Genomic DNA, 27,045 nt, shown 5'->3' on the forward strand with positions numbered 1-27,045 from the left:
CTCGTAGGCTTCCAGCGGCTTCTTCTCCTTCCTCTTGTTCTTCCTCTTTCGTATGGCAAGATGAACTTAGCAACGTTATCTGTGCGGATATTGTGGCGATTAAGCCGTTCAGGAGGCTCTCTGGAGGCTTGGCGAATGTCGGTGATAATTGCGCCTTAGTTGGTGGCGCACGGGGGCCGTGTGGGATCACGTGATCCACGGTCTGTGAATTGGCGCTTGAAGCGGGCAGTGTGAGATCGCGTGACCCATGGTCTGGCTCTGGTAACCGCGGTCACATTGCGGATTGTTCTTCGTTTGTTCTTCATTCCAGCGGCTGATATCGGTGGAGAGATGTGAGGAAGGTGGTGGGGGGGTGAAGGATTGAGCCGAGGCCGGACGCGACTGCACGGACGTACGGCGAGCCTGGTAGCGCCGCAGGCACGGACTGGCCCACGTGTACTGACGAGGCGCGTTTGTTGAATCTCTTTTGTGCTGTTTGGGCCGCTCCGTCCGTGCCCACGACGATCCCCCTCCCCCCAGAGCCTCGCCGCACGCACCCAACAGACTTCGAGAAGGTTGGCCAGACAGTTTATTTCCTTTTCGTTAATTGTATGAATTGCAACGTAACTTTTTTTTAAAATATCACGACCTGCCACGAATATCAAAATTGTACTTGTGCCGCAGCTTACATCTTTTAAACGTGTGTGTGAGGTTTGTGTGTGCGTGCGTGCGTTTCTGAGGTTTGTGCGTATGAGGTTTGTGTGTGCGTGTCAGTTTTTTGCGTGCGTGTGAGGCTTGTTTGTGCGTGAGGTTTTTTTCGTTTGTTAACATATGTAAGTATTTGTGGCGCAGTGGTTATTGCACTGCACCATTAACCTCGGCCACCTGAGTTCGATTCCCAGGCACGGCTAACATCTATACATCAATGGCTGTTGAGCGATACCCTCCCCCCTCTTCACCAAACCGCACTCACCAGCGTGGTGAAGTATGGTCAAACAACCCCCATGACCAGCACGAGGCCTTCATCGGGCAGTTGATTGACAAACAGCTGTAAATTACAATCGTTCGTTATCAACACCATCTTCAACCGTGGTCAATCCACCGCTCGACTGAAGGCGTCTCAAAGCTGCCACGATCTCGCACGCACGATGTCGCAGTGTCACAATCCACCCAGCGCCCGCACGAGAGCCGATTTCATCGCTCCGTCTCCTCCCTGGCGGTCGCCCTCCTCCCCCCCACCCCCACCCCGCTCAACCATCTCGGACGCGTGCGACCACAAAATAATAAGAAATGAGACAAAATAAGGAATCACAGCTGCCCGATTTTGGCGAGGCAGTCACGGAATTCGACCAACTCGGCGATGTTCCCGTCCAGCGTGCGGAGCCATCCGTCAATCTCCCGTCCGGCGGCCTCCTTCTTCCTCTGCCTCTCCGAGAGCTCCTCCTTCAGCGCGCTCGCTCGCTTCTGCAGCTCCGCGTTCTTCTGCTCCGTCTCCTGAGCAAAGCGAGCACGCCGGTGGCAGAGAGCGGTTGACGCCGGTGGCGAGGGTGGCACGGGCGGTCCTGGTTACACGGAATTAAACAGGGCCCCCCCCCCCCCCCGTCTAATTTCCCGCTCCCTCTCTTTGTGGCCCAGCGTGTGGGACCCCCTTCTGGCCCGTGGGCTCCGGTGCAGCCACACCGCTTGCACACTCGACAGCTGTGGCCCTGCTATCTGATTAGAATTGACGTGATGGATTACGGCTGACGATTACTGCGTCTGACTAACTCGGACATTCTGCGGTTGTGGAAAATCGATCTCCCCTCTGCTCCCGCTCGTCACCAATTTTTTGTCGATTCATCGACTTCATCGACCAATCGCCCCAAGCTCGAGAAGTAAACGAGGCCCAGTTCCCGTTTCCCTCGTAGGCCTCCGCTTGGGACCCTCCGGCCCACGGGCGCCCCTGTGCAGTTGCACCGCCTGCGTATTCGATAGCCACGCCCAGGGGCGGAGCCAGGGGGGGGGTGACAGGGGTTACATTCTGCGTGTTAGTGTACGACACTCGGTCTGGCGGACTCCGTGCAACTGCATTGTCAGAGTGTGTCGCCAACCGATGGCGTCTAGTTCAACAGCCTGACTCTAAATCATTCTTGAAATTAACATTTGTTGAATGTCACCCCGGCCTGAAATCCTGGCCCCGCCCCTGGCCACGCCGGACCCTCAGAGGCGGCGGCGGTGGCGCGGGTTCGTTCGCACGTCCCTTCGATCGAGAGTCGCGAGGGAATTGAATTGAGCGCCTGGAGAAAATTCCAAGTTTAACCCACAAACACGAACCGAGCTGACGATCAAACGCTTGGGTCCAGTCGCGATGCCCGACGATTCGCTGCACTTGCTGGGGGCCTTTTTCAAGAAATACAGTTTGAATCACTGAATTGAGATAGGAGCATTGAATTCAAATCCCGAAGATGCTCCCAGTCCGCGGAGCAAAACGTCGGGGCGTGATGCCGAACCACGCGCGGTACCACCTGGAAACTTATCGCAAGGATAAACACAGCCGGTTGTTCTGTAACACGGTAGTTGCGTTCCTGAAGAACACCACATTATAGAACAGACTGTATAGCGCAGCCGCGAAGACCCACGTTGTCGTAAGGATTTTTGACGTAGGGATTTGAGGTGTAATAATTACATCCCCACCAGCGATTCGATTGCTTTTCACGATTCAAGGGTGGATCCTCATTGTTTTTAACGTCTCTTGCGTACTGCTTTGTTATTCTTCGCCTTGCATGTCGTGTCTTTTTTGTGTCCCGTCTTGTGCGTTCTGTCAGCTTAATGGTGCACTGGCAGGTAATTTGTTTACATTCCCAAACATGGATTGATTAATGATTTGATGCGAGGTTCATTGGCATAATAATCAATTTCAATCGATGCATTTTTTTCATGCTGCGTGATCCTTTTCTGCACGTAAGGGAACTTTTTTATTTAATTATTTTAGCACTTCTTCCCAGTGCTCTGCCGATTGTACCATCGGCGTCGCTCATGGGACAAAGTGTCTACTTGTGCATCGCCTCTGCGGTAGACGAAAACTCATGGAAGGTGACATCACAGAACTACTTCCGAGTTCCCTTGCCGTGACCTCTATCCACACGCTAATGGGCTACCCACGTCCCTGGCCTCAGGGAGATGTTGGCCCTGGGATGTCGAACCCTCGGAGGAAGAATCTACGGCAGCTCAGCCAGCACGCTGTGAATGATAGGGGCCAGCGCTGTCCCACCCGGTTTGCCGCTAAGAATAATGGCCAATTCGATCATTTTTTAATTCTCAGAGCTGGAACTCGGCCGCAGTGTGTTACAAAACCAAAGCGAATATGATCGGGAAAGTTTAACTGTTTTTCACGTGCAGTCATTGGTGACCGGGCTGAGACCATCAACTCACAACCACGGAACTCAGCCGTTGCCAGCCTCAACGCTCTGATCCGAGTCTCCAGGCCACCACGATGCCCTTGCTGTTATCAACACCGGCGCATAGCGGGTTGCGCTCTCTCGTGAACTGCATCGTGGGCTAGTTTCTAAATGTGGAGGGAAAAACCAGAGGACCCCGGAGATAAATCCACGCAATTATGGGGAGAACATGCAAATATACAGCGTTGGCATTGAACCCACGACCTCCTGTATACCAGGCGAGGTAGTTAACATCTTGGCACCAGTAAGCCTCTTTCACCTATACATGTCATTCCACCCCTAAAAATGTTAAGTGTTTTTCACACATCCCATTAACCACGCGGCCTTCTGGGAGTGCTTCATATCAGCAGCATTGGGTTCAGCACAAGCAACACTCTGTACCGGCTTCGCCATTCAGTGTCGCAGAGTTTTGCTTGCATCGAACAAATGCCGATGAACTTTTGCACTCCAAGCAGAAGGTCGTGTGGCCGATGGGATGTGTGAAAAATACTTTATCTTCTTTGGTTCTTTCGGTAAAGTCACGTAGAATGAGAATAAAATAATTAATTGATAAAATAAAATAACAATAATATTCTCACGACGTTTCGGCCACAACACAAGTGGCCTTCATCAGGTGAAGGGACGAGACTGTCTGGTAGGACAGTGCTGTCCTACCAGACAGTCTCGTCCCTTCACAGTGCTGTCCTACCAGACAGTCTCGTCCCTTCACCTGATGAAGGCCGCTTGTGTTGTGGCCGAAACGTCGTGAGAATATTATTGTGTTATTTTATTTTATCAATTTATTATTTTATTCTCATTCTACGTGACTTTACCGAAAGAACCAAAGAAGATGAATCATTGCAGTCACGAAAGCTTTAAATCGAAAAATACTTTAATTTGTTGTTGTTGTTGTGTGGAAGGACAGTTATGTGAAGGAGGCGAATTGTCCGTTTCCTGCGACGTGGCTTCTGCTGTTCTCCACAACATCTGCTCACGTCCGTCGTGCGTTCGACTCCAGCTCACACCCCCCCCCCCCCCCCCCCCCCGTCTACGTGGAACGGCTGCGACGGCCACTCCTTAACTGTACGCATTTTCTGTGCGATTTGGTCCGATCCCCTCCAACTATTGCAGACGGAATGTCCATCGCCGAGCGAAGCAGCCGCCAGCAGACACTCCGCGATTGCCCCCCAGCCTGCCCCGAGGCCTCCTCGGTCGTCGTCTCAGCCACGTGGGGGAAGCTGCCGTACCCGGCGGGGGGTTCCCTCCTCGTCGTCCGCTACAGGTGAGGCAGCCTCGTCCAGGCAGGGGAGGTGGAGGATGAGGAGAAGTGAGGGGGGGGAGAGAGGAGGAGGAGGAGGGGGGGAGGAGGAGGACGTTCTCACCTTGATCTTTTGCAGATTCCTCTCAGCCTCCTCCTTCATCTCCTTCACCTCCTCGTGTCTCTGCGTGAGCAGCGCTCGCTCCTGCGAGAGGGCCACGTGTCGCACGCACGCTGCGTTGTGGTGGTGGTGCAGGTTGGGTGGGGTGGCCGGGTCCCCCGAGCGTGGGGGGTGGTGCGGTGTTCCACGCATCGGGTGGGCCACTTCACCAACCCGCATATCTCTTCACCCCCCCCCCCCCCCCCAATAGTCCTTAGTAAAAGGACTCGCAGATTTACTGACATTGGGTAAAGCCATGCAGCAACATCACCCCCTAACTGTGAAGCTACCGCAAGCCGTGGCCGTCGGTGAAGCGAAGCGCCTTCGTGATACAGCCTTGCGCTACGAGAACGGCGCGGATAGCAAATGAGCCGATGGCTTTCGTGTGAATTATTATTATTGTTATTGCAACTTGTTTACCCGGTAAGGTCTCGCCGAGGCTCAAGGCCTCTTCTTCAGCAGGATCCTGCTCCCGCTCGGTTTTCGCGGTAGGAGGTAGCGATCGCGACGAGTTTTCCCCAACGGATTAATTTACGGGTGTAATTTTTCCCATTTCGCAAATTTGGCTCGTGGTGTGCTCGCACGCAATGGCCTACCCTTCAAACGACGTCACGTTTTCTTTTTGTTTCAACGTCCGCAGGCGACGCGTATTTCACGGTCGGTGCACACGCAGCATTAACCGGTGCCGCCTGCCGGATTCGAGCCGCGAACCTCCCCAACAAACTATATACTAAAAATATATATATATTTTACCAGGTAAGCGGGGAACGCGCTGCCGCTGGGCCACGTCGTCGCCCGTGCCGGGCCGTCTACCCGTGCCGGGAAGCGCGGCAGCGCCTTCGCGAGGCAGCCGCCTGCGCTCTTGAGCGTGGCGCTGGTGGCCGAAGGCGTCGGGTTCGCCCGGCGTCGCGTACCTGCTCCCTCTCGCTGATCTGGAACTCCAGCTCCTGCGCGTGCCGGCTCAGCTGCGCGTTGCTCGCCAGCAGGCGGTCGGCCTCCGCGCGTCGCCGCTCCAGCTCGTTCACCTGCGCAGGCGCCAATGCCACCGTCGTTCAGGATCCCTTAGGGCCTCGTTACCCGCCGAACGTTTTTGCCGGCTCGCCGCCAGACCCGGAGTAGGTGGCACGCGGCGACTATAGCGGCCGCCGTAGCGGGGGGCATACGGGATCTGGTGTGCGGGGTGTGGGAATATTTACCAGGCTGCCGGTAGACTGGCATAGGCACGTGGCTCGTAGTAGCGGGAAGTTTACGGGACTTTGTTTGTTATCGCGGTATCTTAATGCAGGCCGGAAAGACACAATACCCCACGTGGCCAGCAACAAACAGCACTATAATATATCTAAGAATGGAACGTGTATCTTGACTTGAGCAACGTTGCGGTAACAACTTTGGGAAAATAGATGAAGTGGGTGGGTGGGTGGGTGAGTGGGTGGGTGGGTGAGTGAGTGGGTGAGTGAGTGAGTGGGTGGGTGAGTGGGTGGGTGGGTGGGTGAGTGAGTGGGTGATTGAGTGAGTGAAGGGTGGGTGGGTGGGTGAGTGAGTGGGTGAGTGAGTGAGTGAGTGGGTGGGTGAGTGGGTGGGTGAGTGGGTGGGTAGGTGGGTGAGTGAGTGAGTGGGTGAGTGAGTGAGTGGGTGAGTGAGTGGGTGGGTGGGTGAGTGGGTGGGTGGGTGGGTGAGTGAGTGGGTGAGTGAGTGAGTGGGTGAGCGCGTGAGTCTGTTGTTGTGACTTGCAGTGCGGTGGGTGAGTGACCCGGATTCAATTCCCTCTCACCAGTGAAAATTATCTGAACCAGTCCTGGGCCTCCCTTAGGTCGACTTAGCCTCAAATGAGTACCTGGTGTGATGTGTAAACATTGCCACTCGGGAGACAAAGGCAGCCGGGCGTGGTTGGCCACCTCCCCTCGTGTGCCTTCGTAGGTGCTACTCGCTGACATCGCTTGCCCCAACGGTCTGTTAATGCTATGACGGGGATCTTTATCTTTGTTTATTTTACCATACTACGTCTCCCGACCCATCTCGAGCATGTTAGTGACCCCTGCCAAGGGTCGATCTTCTTCTCTCTAACTGCATTTTTTATGTTACCAGGCAAGGCCCACTGAGCTACGCGGCTCTTTTTGAGAAGTGGCTTGGCCACAAATGATAGCTCGTCGAAGTGGCTTATCGTCACGTGGAAATTTATAGCAGCCAAATACTCTTAAAACGTGTGATGTTGATTCTAGAGAGAAACCGGAGGATCTTGAGAAAAATCCAAGCGACCACGGAGAGAACGTGCAAACTCCAAATATACAGCAGGCATCAGGGTCGGATCGAGCCCAACGAGCTCCTGCGTACCAGGCGAGGGAGTTAACATCACGTGACCACGACGCCCCTTTCACTTCACAAAACGCGAGCCGTGCACCGCTGCCATTAGAGCGCGCACCGCCACTCGCAATCACAAATCTCCGGCGGGAGGTCAAATCTGCCCATCGTCATTCTAAGAAGCGAGGGGGGGGGGGGGGTCGATAAAATGAGTAATACACTGTGAGGAAGTAAATACTGGATTTGCCATATCGATAGCTCTTCTCTTCTTGCCGTGAGAATGTGGAAGAAAAATCCCCACCACTGCCTCGGGGCTGTAAAGAGAAGACGAGCGCTGCCCTGGGCTCCACCGGGAATAGTCGCGTAGGGTGCCACGCTCACGACAATCACGACGACCACGATGATGACGACGACGATGACGACGACGATGACGACGACGATGACGACGACGACAACGATGACGACGATGACGATGATGACGACGACGATGACGACGATGACGACGATGATGGTGACGACGACGACGATGACGACGACGATGACGATGATGGTGACGACGACGACGATGACAGCATCGCCCTTCACACGACGGCATCTCACAGCACTTTGCCAATACGCCCGTTGCACAAATTGTGCACAGGAATTGGGGACCACGTGCCCAGATGTCCCTCCTGCCCCCCCCCCGCCACCCCACCCCCGTGTTTGGCAGGAACAAGGGGGGGGGGCGGGGGGGGTGAGCACTGAACCTGACCCCTCCTCCAGGGGCCACTCGGCCGTGAACGAGGACACGAGTGGGGTTTGGGAGTGGCGGCGAACGGCCGACCCGTCGCGTGCCCCCCCCCCCCCCGCTATTTATCTACCCCCGGCTTTGCCCCCCTCGGTTCATTTATTTCGGCGGGGATGTGTTAAAAGGCGGTGGTTGTGCGCCCGCGCGCGCTACCTCGGCGGAGTGCGCCAGCCACAATGGGGGCCCTCTTGTGGAGACCGCCGCCACCGCCGTGGCGGAGAAGGAATTTGGCGAAAGAAAGGCGGCCGTGCAATAAGTCGCCCGGCTACGGCGCACGTCTCACCGAATTCCGCAACTGTGGCGTCCGCGACCTTTGTGTGCTTGGCGGTAAACTGTGCGCGCGTGCGTGTCTTTACTGCGCCCCCGCGGGAAGTGGAAAAAAGTCATTACCGCTAATCTGAAGCCTAATCCCGCCCGTAAAGGACAACCCGATCCATAGGTCGCGGCCGCTCGACCTGACCCCCGACGCTAATCCCACCGATAGGTCGCGGCCATCGCTTACGGACAGTGGCACGCGGCCGCCCGCCCGCTCGCTCGCTCGCTCGCTCGCTCGCGCGTCGCGCAAAGCTGAACGTGAATTTTGCGGCGAGCGTCCCTCCTTGCAGAGGACGCGAAGTCGACTACTGGCGTCCCTGGAATAACGACAACTCAGCCCTCGTCAATAACGCCGCCCCGAAGCGAGGACGTGCAGGGCAGGTGGCGCGTCGGGCAAACCGCCCTTCTCCATCGCAACGATTCAGGCGATGGAATTGCTGCCTGCGCAGTGTCATGCGCCTTGCTGTGCCATATTGTGGAGGAGAAGGTATCTTTTGCCTCGTCACTGCCGTGGCAACCGCTCAATATGCGCGCAGCGGGGGACCTGTCACGTGGATGGCCTGAGCTCCGTCATGGGAACGTGGAATGTACGCAGAATCGCTCGGGGTCATCATCACCTTGGTCTACGTCTCGCCATCTCGCGGCGGCGAGGTGTTATCTCCCTCGCCCGGTGTGCAGGAGGTCGCGGGTGCGGTCCCGACCCCTGTACAGTACACAGGCGGTCCTCGCTTTAACGACAGGATGCGTTCCTGGAAGCTCCGTCGTAAATCTGACGGTCACACATGGGACCGTGCTTTCCCATAGACAGTGGGCACAGTAGAAACATCCCTTGCCAATGTCCCTTTCCTTTTATCGGACATATCTAACGGGGTTTCACAGGGAAACATCCACAACAACACTTGAGAATAACAAAAGCTCCACGCCAAGTCGGATCGGAAAATCAGACCGTCTCTGTTCTAATGCGTTCGGGGTAATGTCGAAAGATGCACCGTAAATTAAGTTTCTACGCCGTAAATGAAGTTTCTTCGCCGTAAATGAAGTTTCTTAGCCGTAAATGAAGTTTCGTCGCCGTAAATCGATCCATCGTGGTGTTGTATAAACGTCATGAATGTGGATCGTCATAAACCCGACCACCATAAACTGGAGATCGCCTGTATTTGGAGTCTGCGGTGTCTCTCTCTCCTCGTGGTCGCGTGGATTTTTTCTCCAGGTCCTCCAGTTGTTCCCTCCACATTTAGAACCAACGTCACGCGTTTAGAGTATTCGGCTGCTGTAAATTCTCACATGCGATAAGGCACTCCGTTTAGCTATCATTTGTGAACAGGTTGCTTCTGAAAAAGAGCTGTATAACTCGGTGAGCTTTACCTGGTAAATAAAATAGTTTCAATAGTTTTTAGTTTAACTGTTTTGTATCGTCCGTACTGCTTTCAATCACGACACCGCAGGTCACAACAACAACACACTCACTCACCACACTCACTCATCCACACTCACTCACCACATTCACTCACCACACTCACTCATCCACTCACTCACTCACTCACCACACTCACTCATCCACTCACTCACTCACTCACCACACTCACTCATCCACTCACTCACTCACCACACTCACTCATCCACTCACTCACCACACTCACTCATCCACTCACTCACTCACCACACTCACTCATCCACTCACTCACTCATCCACTCACTCACTCACCACATTCACTCACCACACTCACCAAACTCACTCACTCACCACACTCACTCACTCATCCACTCACTCACCACAATCACTCATCCACTCACTCACTCACCACACTCACTCATCCACTCACTCACTCACCACACTCACCACACTCACTGATCCACTCACTCATTCACCACACTCACTCATCCACTCACTCACCACACTCATTCACTCACAACAACAACACTCACTCACCCACTTACTCACCACACTCACTCATCCACTCACTCACAACACTCACTCACTCATCCACTCCTCCACTCACTCACCACACTCACTCATCCACTCACAACGCTCACTCACCACACTCACCACACTCACTCATCCACTCACAACGCTCACTCACCACACTCACCACACTCACTCATCCACTCACAACGCTCACTCACTCATCCACTCACTCACAACACTCACTCACTCATCCACTCATCCACTCACTCACTCACCACACTCACTCATCCACTCACAACGCTCACTCACTCATCCACTCACTCACCACACTCACTCACTCACCCACTCAACCGTCACACCACACTCACTCATTCACTCACAACGCTCACTCACTCACCCACTCACCACACTCACTCACCACACTCACTCATCCACTCACTCACCCACCCACTCACTCATCCACTCACAACGCTCACTCACTCATCCACTCACTCACCACACTCACTCACTCATCCACTCACTCACCACACTCACTCACCCACTCACTCACTCACCACACTCACTCACTCACCCACCCACTCAACCGCCACACCACAAGTCTCCAGAATGTTTACACTTCTTCCCTCGCACTGCTCCACTCTGGAATTCCCTCCCGTGGTCTAATTTTCCAAAGCTATTACAATAACCTCGCTCATTCCAAGAGATGCATTACACTCTTTTTTTTAACGATTACAGCTTTGATAAATGCTGTTTGTTGCTGGCCGCTGAGGATTGTGGACCTTTGTGCCTCTTCTCAGCAACCATGGTTAAAATTTAAAAAATCAGCAACTGCAGCCATTTTCTCTCCACTGCTGGATGAGGGCCTCCCTTGGAAGGCGTGACGGTGTGTGTGCTAGGAGCACAATGGATCGTGTCATTGCAGGGATGTACACGGTCCACCTTGCAAAGTTGCGGCCTTTAATAATGCGGGGATAACGCGTGGAAGCCCCCGTAAGGGCCCTTTGTCTTTGCTCTCATGCTTGTGATTCCTGTGGTGGTGGTGGTGGTGGTGAATAAAAGTAGTTAATTATTCTAAATGATGTATTGCTCAAATGAACATTGAGGCGTCTCCTATTTGCAGCCATGAGGCAGTGGTGGATTTTCCACGAGTCTTTCCTAGCGATAACCCAACTGTCTGTTGGCTTCCCGACAAAGTGGCACGTACTTTATCCACCCCCGGAGGGATGGTGGGCTGAGACAACAACCAACCCGGATTTGAACTCAACACTTTCCCATCGCGAGCCCCTTCTCACGAACAGTTCGCTGAGCTTTGGCACGCGTTGCGTTGCGCCGCTTGCCACGTGGATTTCCCGCGTGGGCCGCACGAAGATTCTAAGCGTCCATGGCCGAATGTTGGGCGCAAGGGTCGTTTGCACGAAGAAACTCTCGAGAACTGTCGCACCGGTCCTCGCTGGAGGTTCTGGGGTGTCCCGGCGCCGGGTAGGTGGCGGGCGCGGCTCGCTCGTTAACGCACGCGCCTCTTCGTGCGCGGACGCTCTCCCCGCGAGTGACCTTTTTGAGTTGGCGGTCGCCGGGATGTGGGATTTCAAACGCGGGGATTACGCGGGATTAAACCGCTCCCCGAGAACGCGCTGGCCGCGCCGGTCCCGCCAGACGCCGGCGCGCTCTGCCGCGGCCTTCTCAAAAAGCCCTTTCGGTCCAAAGCGCGCCCCGCGTTCGATGGATGTCGTCCGCCTTTGAAGTTCAAAAGCGGCAGTCCGGCCAGCGTGTGGGCGGGCGGGCGGGCGATCACGTGGGGCGGCGAGCGAGGGGAGGACGGGGAGGGGGGGTGGTCAGGGGTTGGCACGACTGGGTCGCCGCCGTGGGGAGCTTGGCCCCAGCGGCGTGTCCATCGGCTGCGACCTGGGCAGCCAACCGTGTCAGCCCGCTGCTGGACGAGGGCCTCCCCACGACGTGCGTGTTGCAATGCCGGCCAGCGTGGGTTTGGTGGATGTGGGGCGCTTGGACGGGGAGCGGACGAGTACGGTACAACGGTTGGGTTTAACTGCACTGTCCTTCGCTGTCCAGCACACAGCTCAGCAGCAGCCTACAGTGAGCTGTTTGAATAGTTAAGGATTTGTACTATTATGTAAATATTAATATGCCCAATTAATAGCTGGTTATTAGAAAAAAATAAAAATGTAACTCTTATGAGACCCCATGGTGTAAAGTGCAGCTCTTATTGTTCACTCCAACTCTCTGGCCTCTCTATTTACGTTGCTATGAAGAAGGCCCATTTACCAAAACGTCTCCTATTTATTTTCAGTGTTATTGACGAATGTGTCGAGTATTTGTCGTTGTTACCTGTGCCTGTGCACCACTGCCAACGTAGCAGCAGCACCACATAATTTGTTACGATGATCGTCGCCCATCAAAGCGATGTCCAGGCTCAAAAAACCCTGCTTAGCTTTCGAGATCTGCCGAGATCGGCTGCATTCCCACCGATTTGGTCACAGGCATCTGCCACAAAGTCCATCGTAAAGGCCCGGTGAATGGGTTTCCTCGTCGGGAGCCACCGTGCGCTGTGTGCACCCAAGGATGGAGCCCCGATTGCCATTCGAAGAATTATCACGATTTGGGGTCACGATTTAGGGTCACAATTTGGGGTCACTAAGTCGATTCAAGAAGACCTGACGGTGCTCTTGGTCTCGTTTGTGCTGTTTGTCTCCTGCGTGCTGTCTTCTTCTGTATTCTGTCTTGTCTTTTCCATTGACCCAAAGGTGACCTTTAAATATAATTTGCACGAATTGCAAAGTAATTGATTCTTACAGTTAATTCCGTGCGTGTGTGCGTGTGCCATCGGTGTAGGAATTGATTTTAACTCGAATCAATAAATTGTTAGATACCCAGTCCATTCCGTGGCTCGACCAAACTCACCTTCAAAAACCCTCGAACATTCAAACATGCTCGAACATTGCCCCCCTCGCATTAAAAGCAAGCCTCCTTTGAAAAAAAACAGATCAGCAGTTGCACGGAGTTGAAAAAAAGAAAAAATTGTCAACTCATTTTTTTTTTCCGGTTAAACACCGTAACCGATCACGTCTCAGCCGATGGCCCATCTTCGTGGTCCTTCGTGCCCTGAAGAAGAGCCGTTGCCCAAAACGTCGCCCGTTATATAATTTTCCCTTTTAAGGCCACACGCTGTGCTGTTGACGAACGTGCCGAGTCTTTTTTGGAGAAGCTCGTCACCGCGCGTACATTGCAAAACGTGTTTTTGCCGCGGCGTCTCTGAGACGCCGTACGTGACCCGCTCTGGCGTGTGGATCAGAAGCACGCGACGAGCGTGACAAAGAAAGCCGAGTGGGAGCACGGAGAGCGGCACCCACGGATTTGGTCTGAGAGCCGGGAAAAGAGAAACCGGACGATTGGAGAACGTGCGCCGGTTAGAGACGTCTTCTTGACTTGCAGTACGCGTTGTTACGCGTTGTTACACGTTGTTGTGCGTTGTTACACGTTGTTACACGTTGTTTCACGTTGTTACACGTTGTTACACGTTGTTTCACGTTGTTGCGCGTTGTTGCACGTTGTTGTGCGTTGTTGCGCGTTGTTGCGCGTTGTTACGCGTTGTTTAAAGCTGGTGTTTTTCTTCCGGGCCCGCGCTATTTTTCCGTGGCACTCTCTTTTCTCACGATGGATTTTCCCCTCCGTCTTACGAAATCGACGGCAATGACCGTTAATAGTAATAATAGTAGTACAGGAGTAGTAAAAAATATAAGTGTGCGTGGGGAGGACACCGCACTGGAAGGGATGATGATGACCAGTGGCCCGAGACCAACGGCAGAGTGGCAGCCAAAGGAGACCAACACGCCCGAGATCACGTCCACCGCGGAGATGAAGCAACGACATCCGCTCATGCTCTGTGGATCGTGGTGGATGTGCGAGTCGCCAGCTCACCTTGGCCAGCAGGGCCTCGCACTCCTGCCGGCAGGTGGCCGTCTCCCTCATGCTCGCCTCCGTGGCACTGTCGGCGGTCTCCAGCGAGGCCTTGAGCTCGGCGTTCACTCCCCGCAGGGCGGCCAGCTCCGCCTCCAACTCCTGGCCGTTCACCAAGCTGCTGGGAGAGGCGCACGGGAGGGGTCACGCTGGGGAGAGGTCACGCTCGGGAGAGGTCACGCTGGGGAGAGGTGACGCTCGGGAGAGGTCAAGCTCGGCAGAGGTCACGCTCGGGAGAGGTCACGCTGGGGAGAGGTGACGCTCGGGAGAGGTCACGCCCGGCAGAGGTCACGCGCGCGGCGATGGCTGTCGGTGGGGGGGGGGGATGTGAGGAGATTCCTGATGCCGCTGGAGCGATTTCAGCGGTGGGAATTACGTGCCGGACGAACGGTTACTCGCGCTCGCTCTCGCTCTCTCACTCGGCCATTTACTCGCGTTCCACTAACTTACTCACCTACGCAAGCCCTCAATCAGTCAATCGATCACCCATGCAACCCACTCATGCAACCACTCACTCATGTCCCGCTGACTCACTCGCCTGCACACTCAATCACCTATGCACCCATGCATTCACTCACTCACGAAGTCACTCAAACACATTCACACTCGTTTGACTGCCTGAGCACTCACTCAACCTCCTACCTCTTCACAGACTACACACCCACTCGCTCATCCACGCATCGACTCACCCAGCCGCTCACTCACGCACTCACTTGCCCGCCGGCCCGCTCGCTCAGGCACTCGGTTACCCACACGCCCGCCCAGCCTTCCGTCCACGCGCTCGCTCGTCGCGACGCGATCCTCTTTGCCGACACGTGAAGCGCAGACCGCGGACGCGATCTCCGCGTGGTAGCCATGCCGACGTGGGGTCACCTGTCGCGGTAGCGCAAGCGGCCGTCCCCACGGGTCGTGCCCTTTCGCAACAGCGAGGCCCAACAACAACGCGTGAAGCGGTTGAATTTCATAATGATCGTCGTCGTCGTCGTCGTCGGTCATGATCTATTCCAGGGGTCGGCGGCCTGCGGCTCCGGCGCCGCATGCGAATCTTTCTGCTTGCTTCGTGACGTGCCGCGTGTGTTTATTCACCTTGCGGCTCTTGAAACGTTTTGAGTTTTGCAGCGGATTCGAAAAAAATGTCTCCCCTTGTTATTTTGGTTGCCGACCGCTGACCTATCGACTACCGGATGAAGGCTTTTCGAAAGCGTCGCCATCTCTCGGTGTCGCGATTCTCAACATTGTATTATGATGATGATGACGACGCTTGTTCACCCCGGAGTCTCACGACTGTTTCACAGGAGGGTCCTGCCTAGTTGTGCGCAGTAGGGGGAGATGGTTGCGATGTCGATTCCGAAGGAGCCGATTTGATCGCTGCGTCTCTGTGCTGGAGGTGCCGCTCTCTGGCGTGTTTCCCTCCTTTGGCTGCTACTCCATCCTCAGTCTCGACCACTCTGATTCACGATTAATTCCGCAATTTTTTAGCCTTAATTACCACCAACCTAATAAAGTTTACAACAACAAACATTTTTCCAAACGCAGAAAGAAATATCTGAAATTGAAAAAAGTTGACATTGAAAAGAGGCCAAATTCAGAATCGTCACTGATACAGGGCTATTGCCTAAAACGTTAGCTTATTGTTTATATTTATATATTTTAATGTTGTTTTAATGTTGTAAGGACGTATGTATGTTGAACTTCTTTTGCACTGTACGTAACCAACCGTGCTAATCGGGTCGTTGATTCTTGTCTTGGTGGCGCCTCGTGCTCCGCCACAGCCCCTCACCCACCACCTCCTCCATCTCACGAGACGGGGGAGAGTGGGGGGAAGTCAGACTCGGTGAGACTTTGCCGGACGAGTAAATCACTACGATGATTACGACGACGATTATTTTGACGAAGGCCTTATTCCGTGGGGCGGTGGGGGGGGGGAGGTGAACCCAGTCCGTCGCTCTGCGTGGGCTCGCGTTGCTTCTGAAGGTCGCGATTGATTTGCCAAAGGTCAGGGGGTTGCGGTGGAGCTCCCCTTTCTTCTCCTTGCTTGGATGCGAGCCTCGGCATTCATCGCGCGGAACAAAAGGGAATCGTGTTACTCGGCGGAGGCCCTCTCGTATGTCGGACGAATCTGGGGCCTAGCGACACCGAGGTGATCCCGGAGCCGCGCGCCGCCGCGTAGCCGGAGGCCGCCGCAGGTGGAGGCGGAGCGAGCGGCGGGGATCTGACGTCGCCGGAGTCCGCCGCCCGCTCTGGCATCGGCGGAGACGGACGGAACGCTGCCGCCTTCGTTGAACGTGGCAGAGCGCCGCTGAAAGCGCCCGTTATTCACTTGTACCCTCGGGCCGCCCGCCCTCCCGACTGCTGTAAATTGTTGATGTCTTCCATATCGCGACCCGTACTACAGGGTGTTTCAAAATGAATGGGCCCGATTTGAAATCGCTATATCTCTGCAACCACGAACCGCCCATGAATGAAACTCTTACCACTTTAAAGGGTGGGGCATAGAGTTTCAAATGATTACCGCTAGATGCCTCTCACAGTGCACAAACAGCCCCTAGCCTCAGTCATTCGCAAGACAACACTGCCTCAACGTTGGACAGGTCACACGGGACCCCAAGACTTGGCGCTACACTCTTGGCCCCCAAGATCACCCACAGACATCACCACACCCTGCGACTTTTTCTTGTGGGGATACATCAAAGACCGTGGTGTTTTTGTGCCACCATTAGCGACTAATCTGGATGACCTCAAACACAGAATCACGGCTGCGGTGACTTCAGTGGAAGAAGACACTTTGAGAGGCGTTTGGGACGAATTCAACTATCGTCTCGATGTTGTCCGTACAGCAGGTGGAGGGCACATAGAGCATTTATAAAATGGTTAGTAAAACTTAATAACTCAATCAACCTCTTGTAACTTTTTGTGTAAATGTAACATGTTGCCATCGTGAAATATGCTGCTTTCAGCCATCTTCCAGATGCAGCAGATGTTGCCAAGTCAAGACCCGACCTGCCCTCGCAGGATCCAGCAACCACTCGGCTTTGTGACCCTCCCCTCGTCCGCATCGCTCCGTCACGTGCGGAACACCCCGCGGCAGCTCCGTAGATCTTTCATTATTCGCGACGCCACGCGTCCGTCGCTGACTGCAGGGGGATTCGGACACCGGATCTCTACTGCGCTGGACTGCTTGTACCTATTTTCCACTGTGCCACGTCCGAGCCGAGCCAGCGTGGAGTCCCCACTGCGCACGTGGCTTTACCGCTGGCTCCTTGCTGTGCCCAGCCGGAGCCAAACTCTGATTCGCCGGCCTCACGCACAAGGCATCTGAATCTGACTCGGGGGGCCAAGCAGGGCCGGGGGCGGGGCTAACGGCGCATTTGTTGTGCGCGACGTCAGCGGCACGGGCCGGCTGGGCACGCACGCGACACGCTGGGAAAAGAGCGAGGTCGCCGCGCACGCCGCCGGACACGCCGGATCTGGGAACCTGTGCGGGGGCGGTCTCCTGCCCGTCGACTCGTTCTCGGGCAGCGCCACCTGGCCAGGGAGGGCTCCAAACGTCTCGTCGGGTGCGGGAGGTCGCGCCGATCGCCTGGACTGGCCGCGTCGCAGGCCCTGAGGGCAGAAAGAGACAGCGGCCAGGCGAAAACGGTGCGGACGAGAATAAAACCTGGCCGTGCGTATGCGCGTTTTTCGTCCTTGGAAATAATAAATTGGCGATAGCAACGGGCAGCGCTCGTGGCAGGCGCCCAGGAAGCGGAGCGTTTCCCGTGTGGCGATGAGATAACGGCACTCGGAGGAGGCAGCTATGCTGGCTGAGCCAGGTGCTCTTGGCGCCGGTTTGTATCTCTCTCCGTTTGTAGGCAACACCTTTGGTCAATTTGGTCATTTATATACAGGGCAAGTCCTCGACAGCAGCACAAACCGGCCACTAAAGTTCGGTTCATATTAAATCATCGTTACGAGAGGTACCGTGGCCACTGTTACACACTAACGTACAGGCAAACGGACCGACTGACTGAGCTAGTGCATAAACACTTTTAACCTTCGTTGGAAAGCGTTAAAAGGAGGAAAATCCGAATTATTTGATGAACAGAATTGTATACTTCTCACCTGGGCGGCCGCGATGGCGATGTCGGGGCTGCTGTGGGGTTTGTATTTTGTCCTCAGCATCGCTGCCTTCACTTCCTCGAATTTGTCCGCAAACTGGGAACGCGGAAAGTGGCAGCAGCAGCTGTTTGAGATCGCAGCGGTGCGGCGGGGAGCGGCGCGTGTGAAGGGGCGAGTTAAAGGCGCGTGCGTGCGTGCGTGTATGGAGTGGTAGTGTAGCGGTTAGCACGCTGCACTATGAACCCGGCGACCCGAGATTGATTCCCGCTCCCGGCCAGTACCAGTGACGATTATCTGAAGCGGTCCTGAGCCTCTCCTAGGTGAACTCAACCCAAAATGAGTACCCGGTGCGGTGTGTAAACATCGCCACTGGAGAGACAAAGGCGGCCGGGCGTGGTGTTGACCACCCACCCCCTCGTGTGCTGTGCTGGCCTACATAGGTGCTCGCTAACAGCACTTGCCCCAAAAGACTGTTTAGCTATATGGAGGATCTTTGTCTTTGTGTGTGCGTGTTAATGACCCAACTTAACAAGTGTGGCTCAAAGCGAAATAGGAAATACAAATTTTGGGTGAATTCAATTATTTAAAGTTCAAAAAAATTAAATACCTCAATATAAATAGGATCGCAAAGCTTGGGTGGGGGTGGAGGGATGGCGGAGGAATTCGACTCCGGCTCAGCTCACGTATTAAAAATGTACATTTGACTTTTTCCACGATTCGATCTCATGTGTAGTCTCGGTGCACATCGCGAGACGAAGAATCCGTTCGGATCCCTCGCAGAGCGGCGCAAACCCTCTGTGTGTGAGAACTGTCCACGGGAAGTGGACACCACAGAGCCACCTCTGAGACTCCTTACAGCGACCTCTGGTCCACAAAGTAGAGGGACGGCGCTTTCCCACCCACCTCCGCCACTGAGACCGACGTACATCGCATTCTTCGAGCTGGAATTTAGCCACGTTAAGTGCAAGAAACAAATTTAATTCGTGGCCGTTACTAATGAAACTGTTTGAAACGATTTTTTTTATTTTATTTTACCAGGTAAGGCCCACTGAGCTACGTAGCTCTTTTTCAGTAGCGACCTGGCCATCACAAATGGTGGCTTGACGAAGCGGCTCATCACGTGGAAATTTCTAGCAGCCAAATACTCCAAACGCGTGTTTTTAAATGTGGAGGGAAAAAGCGGAGGACCGAGGGTCAGAAACGTGCAAACTCCAAATATACAGCAGGCGCCAGGTTCGGGTTCGAACCCACGACCTCCTTTATACCAGGCGAGGTAGTTAACATCTCGCCACCGTGGAGCCACCACCACCACCACTACCACCACCCCAGGTGTGGTCAATACGAGTAATTGAATGGCTAATTGAGCGCACGATTCCGCATTACCTGCATCGACTGTTGTTTTGCGCGCGGAGAGAAAGGCTGTGCCCTCGGGGTATAGCGAGAATCGATGACGCTGCTTCGTTCCTCCGTTCATTTGGCCGCGCGTGCCGTGTCACAGCGCTCAGAAATGTGGCCCCGCTATCGGACACGGTTACAATGTACGTATGTACCTTGAACTTCTTTCGCACCGTACATAGCCGAACCGCGCTAATCAGAGGCGCGGGGGAAGGACCACAAACTAAACACAAAAAGCAGTTCTAAAGGAAAAGGTTTTCAGTCTGGATGATTTCAAAGTGCATAGGCCCATTGGCTTCCTAATATTGCTGGGAAGAGCGTTCAAGACGTCTTTGATGGTTCGCCAAAAGCTGCTGCGAGGACGAGCCGAGTTTGCGTGATGACGGTGAACGCTCCTTGACGCGATCAGCCCGGTATTGTGGTCCAAGTGACGCACCAAGTGGTGACTCAGTCCGCCTGCGTAGGTGGGATTTTTGAAGGTGCTTGCACGTCACCGATCGATGAAAGTATGAATGGCAGTGTCCCCCGTAGTGCATTACAGACGTGTAAGGATTACACAACCCTTCCCCACCCTGCCGCCGGTGACCTGAAATCATCCGGAATGCACCCGAGCTGGTCAGATCTCAGAAGCTCAGCAGGTTTTGAACCTGGATAAGTGTTTGCATGGGCAGCCACCGTGCATAGAACTTCTGGACATACGTGAAAAAGAGCTTCATAGCTCATCGGATTCCTCGGAGTATAAATAAATATTCTGATTCTGAAAAGAGAGAAGCGGACAGTGTCTCCTTCACTTAGCTGTTTGTCCGTGTACTGATAACGTCATATCTGATGTGGGCCTTGCTGGGGTTCTCGACTGAAAATGGAATGGGGCTGGTGGAGCGACTCCATTCAGCCGTGCCAAACGCGCCTCCGATTATCACGTACGGTGCGAAAGAAGTTCAGCATGCACACGTACAACTTCACGACGCCCTTCGCAAAACACAAAACTTGTGTGTGCCGGCACTTTCACAACGCTGGCGTGTTCCTCCACTGTGCGATGTCTCCACAGAGGGGAACCACCAGGGAACGTGGGCTGCAGGACGGATAGGGCCCGTAGCAGAGACACCCTCGATATTCCAGACCGACCACTGGATAGTTCATAATTGGGACGATGACGACGACGATGATGACAATGATGATGACAATGATGATGACAATGATGATGACAATAATGACGATAATGACTAGGATGACGACGATGATAATGACGACGACGATGATAATGACGACGATGATAATAATGACGACGATGATCCCCGTGCGTGCGTGTCTCTCAAGCCGCGAGCCACCGCCACCTGCTCCAGGAGCTGCTCGGAGCCGAAGCCCAGGCCATAGACGGTGTTGGCTCGCCCGTCCACCCACTGGCCGAACTTGTGCGACGTCTTGGTGAAGCTCATGCCGGGCGCCACGGCGCTGTTCACCACCACCTGCGATCGCGGGGGCGGCAGCGGTGGGACAAACAAAGACAAGGATCCCCCGTGTCACCTGAAAACGCTGTTGGGACAAGTGCTGTCAGCGAGCAATGGCACACGAGTTGGGTGGGTGGCCAGTGGCAATGTTTTTACACATCGCACCAGGTAATCAATTGAGGCCGAGTCGACCTTGGGGAGTCCCAGGTACCGGTTCAGATAATCGTCGCCGGTGGTGGCCGTGAGCGGGAATCGAACTCGGGTCGCTGGGTCCGGAGCGCAGCGCGCGGACCGCTACGCTACCACGGGCAGGTGCCGACGCGCGCGTTCGGTTTTTGGGGGGACAAATGGAGAACCCCCCGGGGCCAACGTTGAATAACTGAGCGTGGATGCCACGCGGTGAGAATGACCGAGCGTGACCAATTTACTTCTGCACGCCGAGACTTAACTGAAGACTCCACGGGCTGTTGTTGTTAAACCACGCCGACTCAATCAACGTGGCCGGGGACAGGCACATTGCTTGTGCTGCGTACCGCGAGTTCATCTCCCGGCGACCGGAGCCGCGCGATGCTGCGGCGCAACGCTAACTTTGTTATTCCTCGCAACGACGACACCACCACCCCCCTCTCTCTCTCTCACCCCGACCCCTCGTGTCCCGCGCGTCGTCATCGCGCGCCCACCCTTTCGCTTGCCCCCCTTACCGCGCCACCGTGAGCCATCAGACGAAAATCGCGATTGCTTCTGTTCCATTTTTCGGAGTTCGCTGCTCGTATAACGGGGCGATGGTTTCGTCGATGATTACCACGAAGCTCGCGTGGGCGGATCTGCTGAGACACGTGGATTTGACTCAACGCGGACCGTGGGTTTTGAGGCGGGAGATTAAATCCCGGAGATTCTTTAATTGGGTCGGCGTCTCCGGCGCTTACTTTGGGTTGTGTTTGGCGTTCGCCCCAAATCCGTCGCCATCCCGCCGAGCAGGTGCTGAAGTCCAAATTTACCAAGGCCATTGGCCGTGCTCGAGAATGATTTACGTAGTCAACAGTGGCGGTTTGGTCGGTTTCTGAGACGTAAAAAGTGCTGCAGTTACCTCCGCTAAAGCCGTCGAGGATGATGGGCCGCAGAGGGGGCCTTGACATGGCACCGAATTAAACAGCAAGAAGCTGCTGGAGGTATGCACATACACGTGGTCTCTGGGCTGCGTAGAGTCGGGACAAGCCTCTTGTTACGAACAAGTTTCTCTGTAACCATCTAGACGGAGAATGAGAGCGTACTGGACACTTCGCCCTTTTAAATGCACATGGACTGTAGCAGGTGTACCTGGCTCTCTACATAAAAGTTGGCTTTCTTCCACAATAGCAATCAGGCTAACTGTTAACCTGCTACATATACGAATACATGTAAATATAAAGCAGATTAGCAGTTCAGGCAATGATCCTTCCTCTTGAGAGCAGGGGCTAATCTACCACGTTCCACGTACGCATGCTGAACTTCTTTCGCACCGTACGTAGTCAACCGTGATAATCGGAGGCGCGTTCGGCACGGCTGAATGGAGTCGCTCGACCAGCCCCATTTTAATTTGCAGTCGAGAATCCCAGCAAGACCCACATCAGATATGACGTTATCGATATATGCAGACAAACAGCTTTGTGAAGGGGACATTGTCCGCTTCTCTATTTTCAGAATCAGAATATTTATTTACACTGGAGGGGTCCCAATGAGCTATCAAGGACAACAACAACAACGAAAACAACAAATGATACATTCACTTGCAAAAGCAGCGTGAGCTGCCCTCAGGCCGCGCTCAGTCACCACTGACGCGCGCGTGTGTGTATGTGCGTGTGTGTGTGTGTCCGGCAAATGGGGAGCGATAGTGTAGCGGTTAGCGCGCTGCGCTATGAACCTGGCGACCCGGGTTCGATTCCCGCTCACGGCCAACACCAGTGACGATTATCTGAACCGGTCCCGGGCCTCCCCTAGGTCGACTCAGCCTCAAATGAGTACCTGGTGTGGTGTGTAAACATCGCTACTAGGGAGACAAAGGCGGTCGGGCGTGGTGCTGGCCACCCACCCCCTCGTGTACCGTTCTGGCCTTCATAGGTGCTCGCTAACAGCACTTGCCCCTACAGTCTGTTACAGGCTATATGGGGGATCTTTGTGTCCGGCAAAATAACCCCCTACCTCCTCGCGGTGCCGGACGGGCAACTCTGTCGTGTACAGTGCTGTGGGGGGAGAGCCAATTCCGATTGGCTCCTCCCCTCCTGGCGTCTTTGTCCACCACAGTGGAGCTGAACCGGTACCACCTGGATCTCTGTGGCATTCAGGAGGTCCGGTGGACTGGTTCTGGCTCCTGCCACCATGAGGGGTGGAAAGTCCTCTACTCGGGGCAGCAGACTGCCAAACAACAGGGTGTGGCTCTTCTTTTGAACAAAAGAATGAAGGGGGCGTGGGAGCGTGGCGGTAAGGTGTGGGAAGCTGTAAGCCCCAGTCTACTTTGGGCTCGCCTTCTCATCAATCGGAGGCGAGGATTGGTGGTCATAGTTACTTATGCCCCCACCGAAGACGAACATCCGTGGAAGGATGCAGGCAAAGCCGATGAGTCAGATGCCTTCTATGACCTCCTGTCACAGATGCTGGCTAAAGTGGCCCTCGGGATAGAGTCATCTTGTTGGGTGACTTCAATGCCCGAGTTGGTCATGATGCTGGCACCTGGCCTGGAGTGATTGGAGGGCATGGGCCGGATCAGCTTAATAACAATGGTAGGAGGCTGCTAGATTTTTGTGCAGCCCATGGACTTGTAATTACCAACACGCTGTTCCGGCATCAGCGCATCCACACAACATCATGGATGCATGCCGGGTCCAAGCAAGAACATCTGCCTGACTACGTAGTGAGGGACCAGCGGATGCGAGCCCATGTCCTTGACACCAGGACCTACCATGGAGCTGATCTGCCCTCTGACCATCAACTAGTCATCTGTAAGATGCGCCTGCCATTCTTCCACTCCGGTGGTGGGTGTACACCCAGGACCCCATTCCAACCTAAAGTGGCCTGGTCTCAGTTATCTGATGAAAGTTGCAAGCGAGAATTTCATCATCGCTTGCGGCTGGGATTGGCATCGTCCCCCACTCCTCCTGATGTCGAGGGTAAATGGGCATAACAACAGTCTGGACCACTGGACGGGTTCCACAGGATTGGAAGGATGCCCTGGTGGTCCCCCTCTTTAAGAAGGGGGACCGCACAGACTGTAACAACTACAGGGGCATCTCACTCCTCAGTGTGCCGGGAAAGGTCCTGGCAAGGATTATTCAACATCGCCTCGCCAGGCACGCTGAGGAGAGGCTTGCAGAGCCCCAATGTGGTTTCAGGAAAGGGTGGTCCTGCACAGATGCCATATTTTCTGTCTGTCTGCTACAGCAGAGGTGTAGGGAATTCCAACAAGACCTACATCTCTGCTTTATTGACCTGGTCAAGGCCTAAGATACCATCAGTAGGCCTGAGCTCTGGGTTGTTCTTCGTGCTTTTGGAGTCCCTGACCCTCTGCTCACGATCATTAACGACCTTCATGATGGTGAGCGGGCCCGGGTAAAACTACGCGGCCGGGAGTCAGAGCCATTCCCTGTACACCTTGGGGTGCGACAGGGATGTCCTCTGGCTCCCACATTATTTAACATCTATTTTGACCACGTAGTTCATGAAGCCTTCAATAGCTGTACCGGGGGAATCTCCATTTGGTACAGATATAATGGGAGGCTGATCGATGCCCGGGTGCGGTCAAGGGATGGCTCCCTATTGCTCAACCACATTATGTATGCTGATGATTTGGTAATAGCTGCTCATTCAGAGGAGGAGTTGGAGACGCTGCTGCTGAGACTGGAGCGTGCCACTAAGAGATGGGGCCTTACCATCAGCCCCACCAAAACTAAGCACCTGCCTGGGTATTTTGTACCATCGGACACTCCACCCCCACAACTCCCAATCGGTGATGGGGCAGTTGTGGAGAGAGTGGAGAATTTCCCATACCTGGGCAGTGTGCTTATGACCGGCTCCAGTTTAACAGCAGAGGTCTCACTCAGAATCAGTCGAGCAGCAATATCTTTTCGTCGGTTGCGTAACGCTGTGTGGAAGCTACCTGGTCTGTCGCTCCACACTAAGCTTCAGGTCTTCTCGGCCACGGTAATTCCCTCCCTTCTCTACGCTTGCGAAACGTGGACCCTCTTAATGGAGCATCTGCGCCGGTTGGAAACATTTAGGCTGGCCTGCCTACCATCCATCCTGGGTTTAACCAGGCTGGATTGTGTGAGGAGCTCAAAAATCCTTGAAAGATCTGGGCAAGGTCCCATCGGTGAGCTCCTCCGGCAGGCAAGGCTGCGTTAGCTGGGTCATGTAGCCCGCATGCCCAGCCACCGCATGCCAAAACAGTTTTTGTTCGGCCGGATCGAGGGGGCTAAATGGGCGCGGCACGGGCTAGAGAAGAGATGGAGTGATGTGGTACAGGAGGACGTGGAGCTGAGTGGACTTGCCGATGACTGGTACCAGCGGTGTCAAGATCGGCCTCTGTGGAGGAGGCTCGTGAAGGACGCTATTGGGCAGTTGGAGGCAGTCGCCCTCCAACAACAACGGAGGGCGGAGGAGCGACGATCACAACAACGAGCGGAGCGCCGGGTGGCTAAAGCACAGCAGGTTGGCACAGTAGGGGGCACAGGTGGTGCACCAGCCAGTCATCTCAGTCAGTCGACCCGTGGCACCTGGGTCTGCCCCGTGACCTTCTGCCATCGACACTTCACATGGCCTCAAGGTGCACATGGCCTGGCACAAGCGTCGTGGTGATGTCACCGCCACTTAGTGGCGAATGGCGGTTGTTGTTGTGTGTGTGAGTGTGTGCGCGCGTGCGCGTGTGTGTGTGAGTGTGTGCGTGCGTGCGTGTGTGCGCGTGCGTGCGTGTGGGCGCGTGTGTGTGCGTGTGTGCGTGCGTGTGCGCGCGTGCGTGTGTGCGTGTGTGTGTGCACGCGTGTGTGCATGCACGTGTGTGTGTGTGCACGCGTGTGCGTGTAAGTGTGCGTGCGCGTGTGTGTGCGTGAGTGTGTGTGCGCGCGTGTGTGTGTACGTGTGCGTCGCACGTGTGTGTGTGTGCGTGTGTGTGTGCGCGTGTGCGTGTATGTGTGTGTGCGTGTGTGCGCGCGTGTGTTTTGCGCAAGAGCCATTTTAAGCCTGGCGGACGGCTCCGTCTTTGGCGGAGTCAAATGGAAAAGTCGGCACGCGCGGGAGGCGCCCTGGCAGTTGACAGTGCGAGCCGGCCGGCCGCCTCTATCAACGTGCGATTTACAGCCAACGCGCACGCACGCAAGCGTGCGTACGCAAGCGTGCGTGCGTGCGTGTGCGTGTGTGTACTTTGGCACTCCGCGAGTCGTGGGCCCTCGGAGCCAAGTTCCTAGGGATGCGGGGAGCCAAGGTGGTCGTTAGCGGGGTGTCGGAAGGGTCGTCACCTCTGTGGTGCACAACGACCGTAGGACGTATCGAGGCAAGGAAGAAGAGTGTCTCAGGGTAGAGGAGGGGTTCAACTGCATTGTGCGTGCCTTGCCTCGAGTGGCGCTATCGTAACTACAATGCAACTGACAAAATCCAGGACTCTTAAATGTCCATAAAAGACTTTCAGATTCAAACAACACGGAAAAAAAAACACGAGTACGCAGCCTCTATGCACGTGCAAAACACCATCAGCACTTCTTGAAGAAGTGCATCACTGCTGCTGCTGTCAGTTGAACGGGTTAGCAAAAAACATATTTTGACGGTGACCTAAGACAAAAGGAGCACAATGAACTTCTTTATGAAATGCTGATGTGTTTTTTTTATAATGCACAAAGGCTGTGCGCTTTTTGCCAATTTCTGTGTTGTTTGAGACTCATGGATTTCCGGCCTGCTCTCGTTTTTTGTTTTTAAAAGATGGATTTTTAACGTGATGTACAGATTTGATTATTGTCGGCATTACCTGAAAGACTTACAGGCTTCCCAGGAT

General features: G+C 54.6%; 1 protein-coding gene across 4 annotated transcripts in view; it reads right to left on the bottom strand.

The window, feature by feature from the left end:
• Positions 1-550: 550 nt before the first annotated feature.
• The window catches only part of LOC116950683 (homer protein homolog 1-like), a 30,788-nt gene continuing 4,293 nt past the window's right edge, over positions 551-27,045 (bottom strand). For 3 of the 4 annotated variants that reach the window (XM_032968641.2, XM_032968639.2, XM_076073043.1), the window contains 7 exons: positions 20,919-21,050; positions 18,193-18,285; positions 17,567-17,694; positions 14,053-14,212; positions 5,728-5,838; positions 4,778-4,858; positions 551-1,473 (listed from right to left, as the gene is read on the bottom strand). In XM_032968641.2, the coding sequence (XP_032824532.1) occupies positions 1,288-1,473; positions 4,778-4,858; positions 5,728-5,838; positions 14,053-14,212; positions 17,567-17,694; positions 18,193-18,285; positions 20,919-21,020 (861 nt within the window). In that variant the 5' untranslated portion in view covers positions 21,021-21,050 and the 3' untranslated portion in view covers positions 551-1,287. The remainder of the gene's footprint in view (positions 1,474-4,777; positions 4,859-5,727; positions 5,839-14,052; positions 14,213-17,566; positions 17,695-18,192; positions 18,286-20,918; positions 21,051-27,045) is intronic. The other variant, XM_032968640.2, reaches the window with a different exon arrangement.

Source organism: Petromyzon marinus, chromosome 40 (genome assembly GCF_048934315.1).
Source record: "Petromyzon marinus isolate PM22_M1 ecotype Great Lakes invasive population chromosome 40, UKy_Petmar_22M1.pri1.0, whole genome shotgun sequence".
Lineage (NCBI taxonomy): Eukaryota > Metazoa > Chordata > Hyperoartia > Petromyzontiformes > Petromyzontidae > Petromyzon > Petromyzon marinus.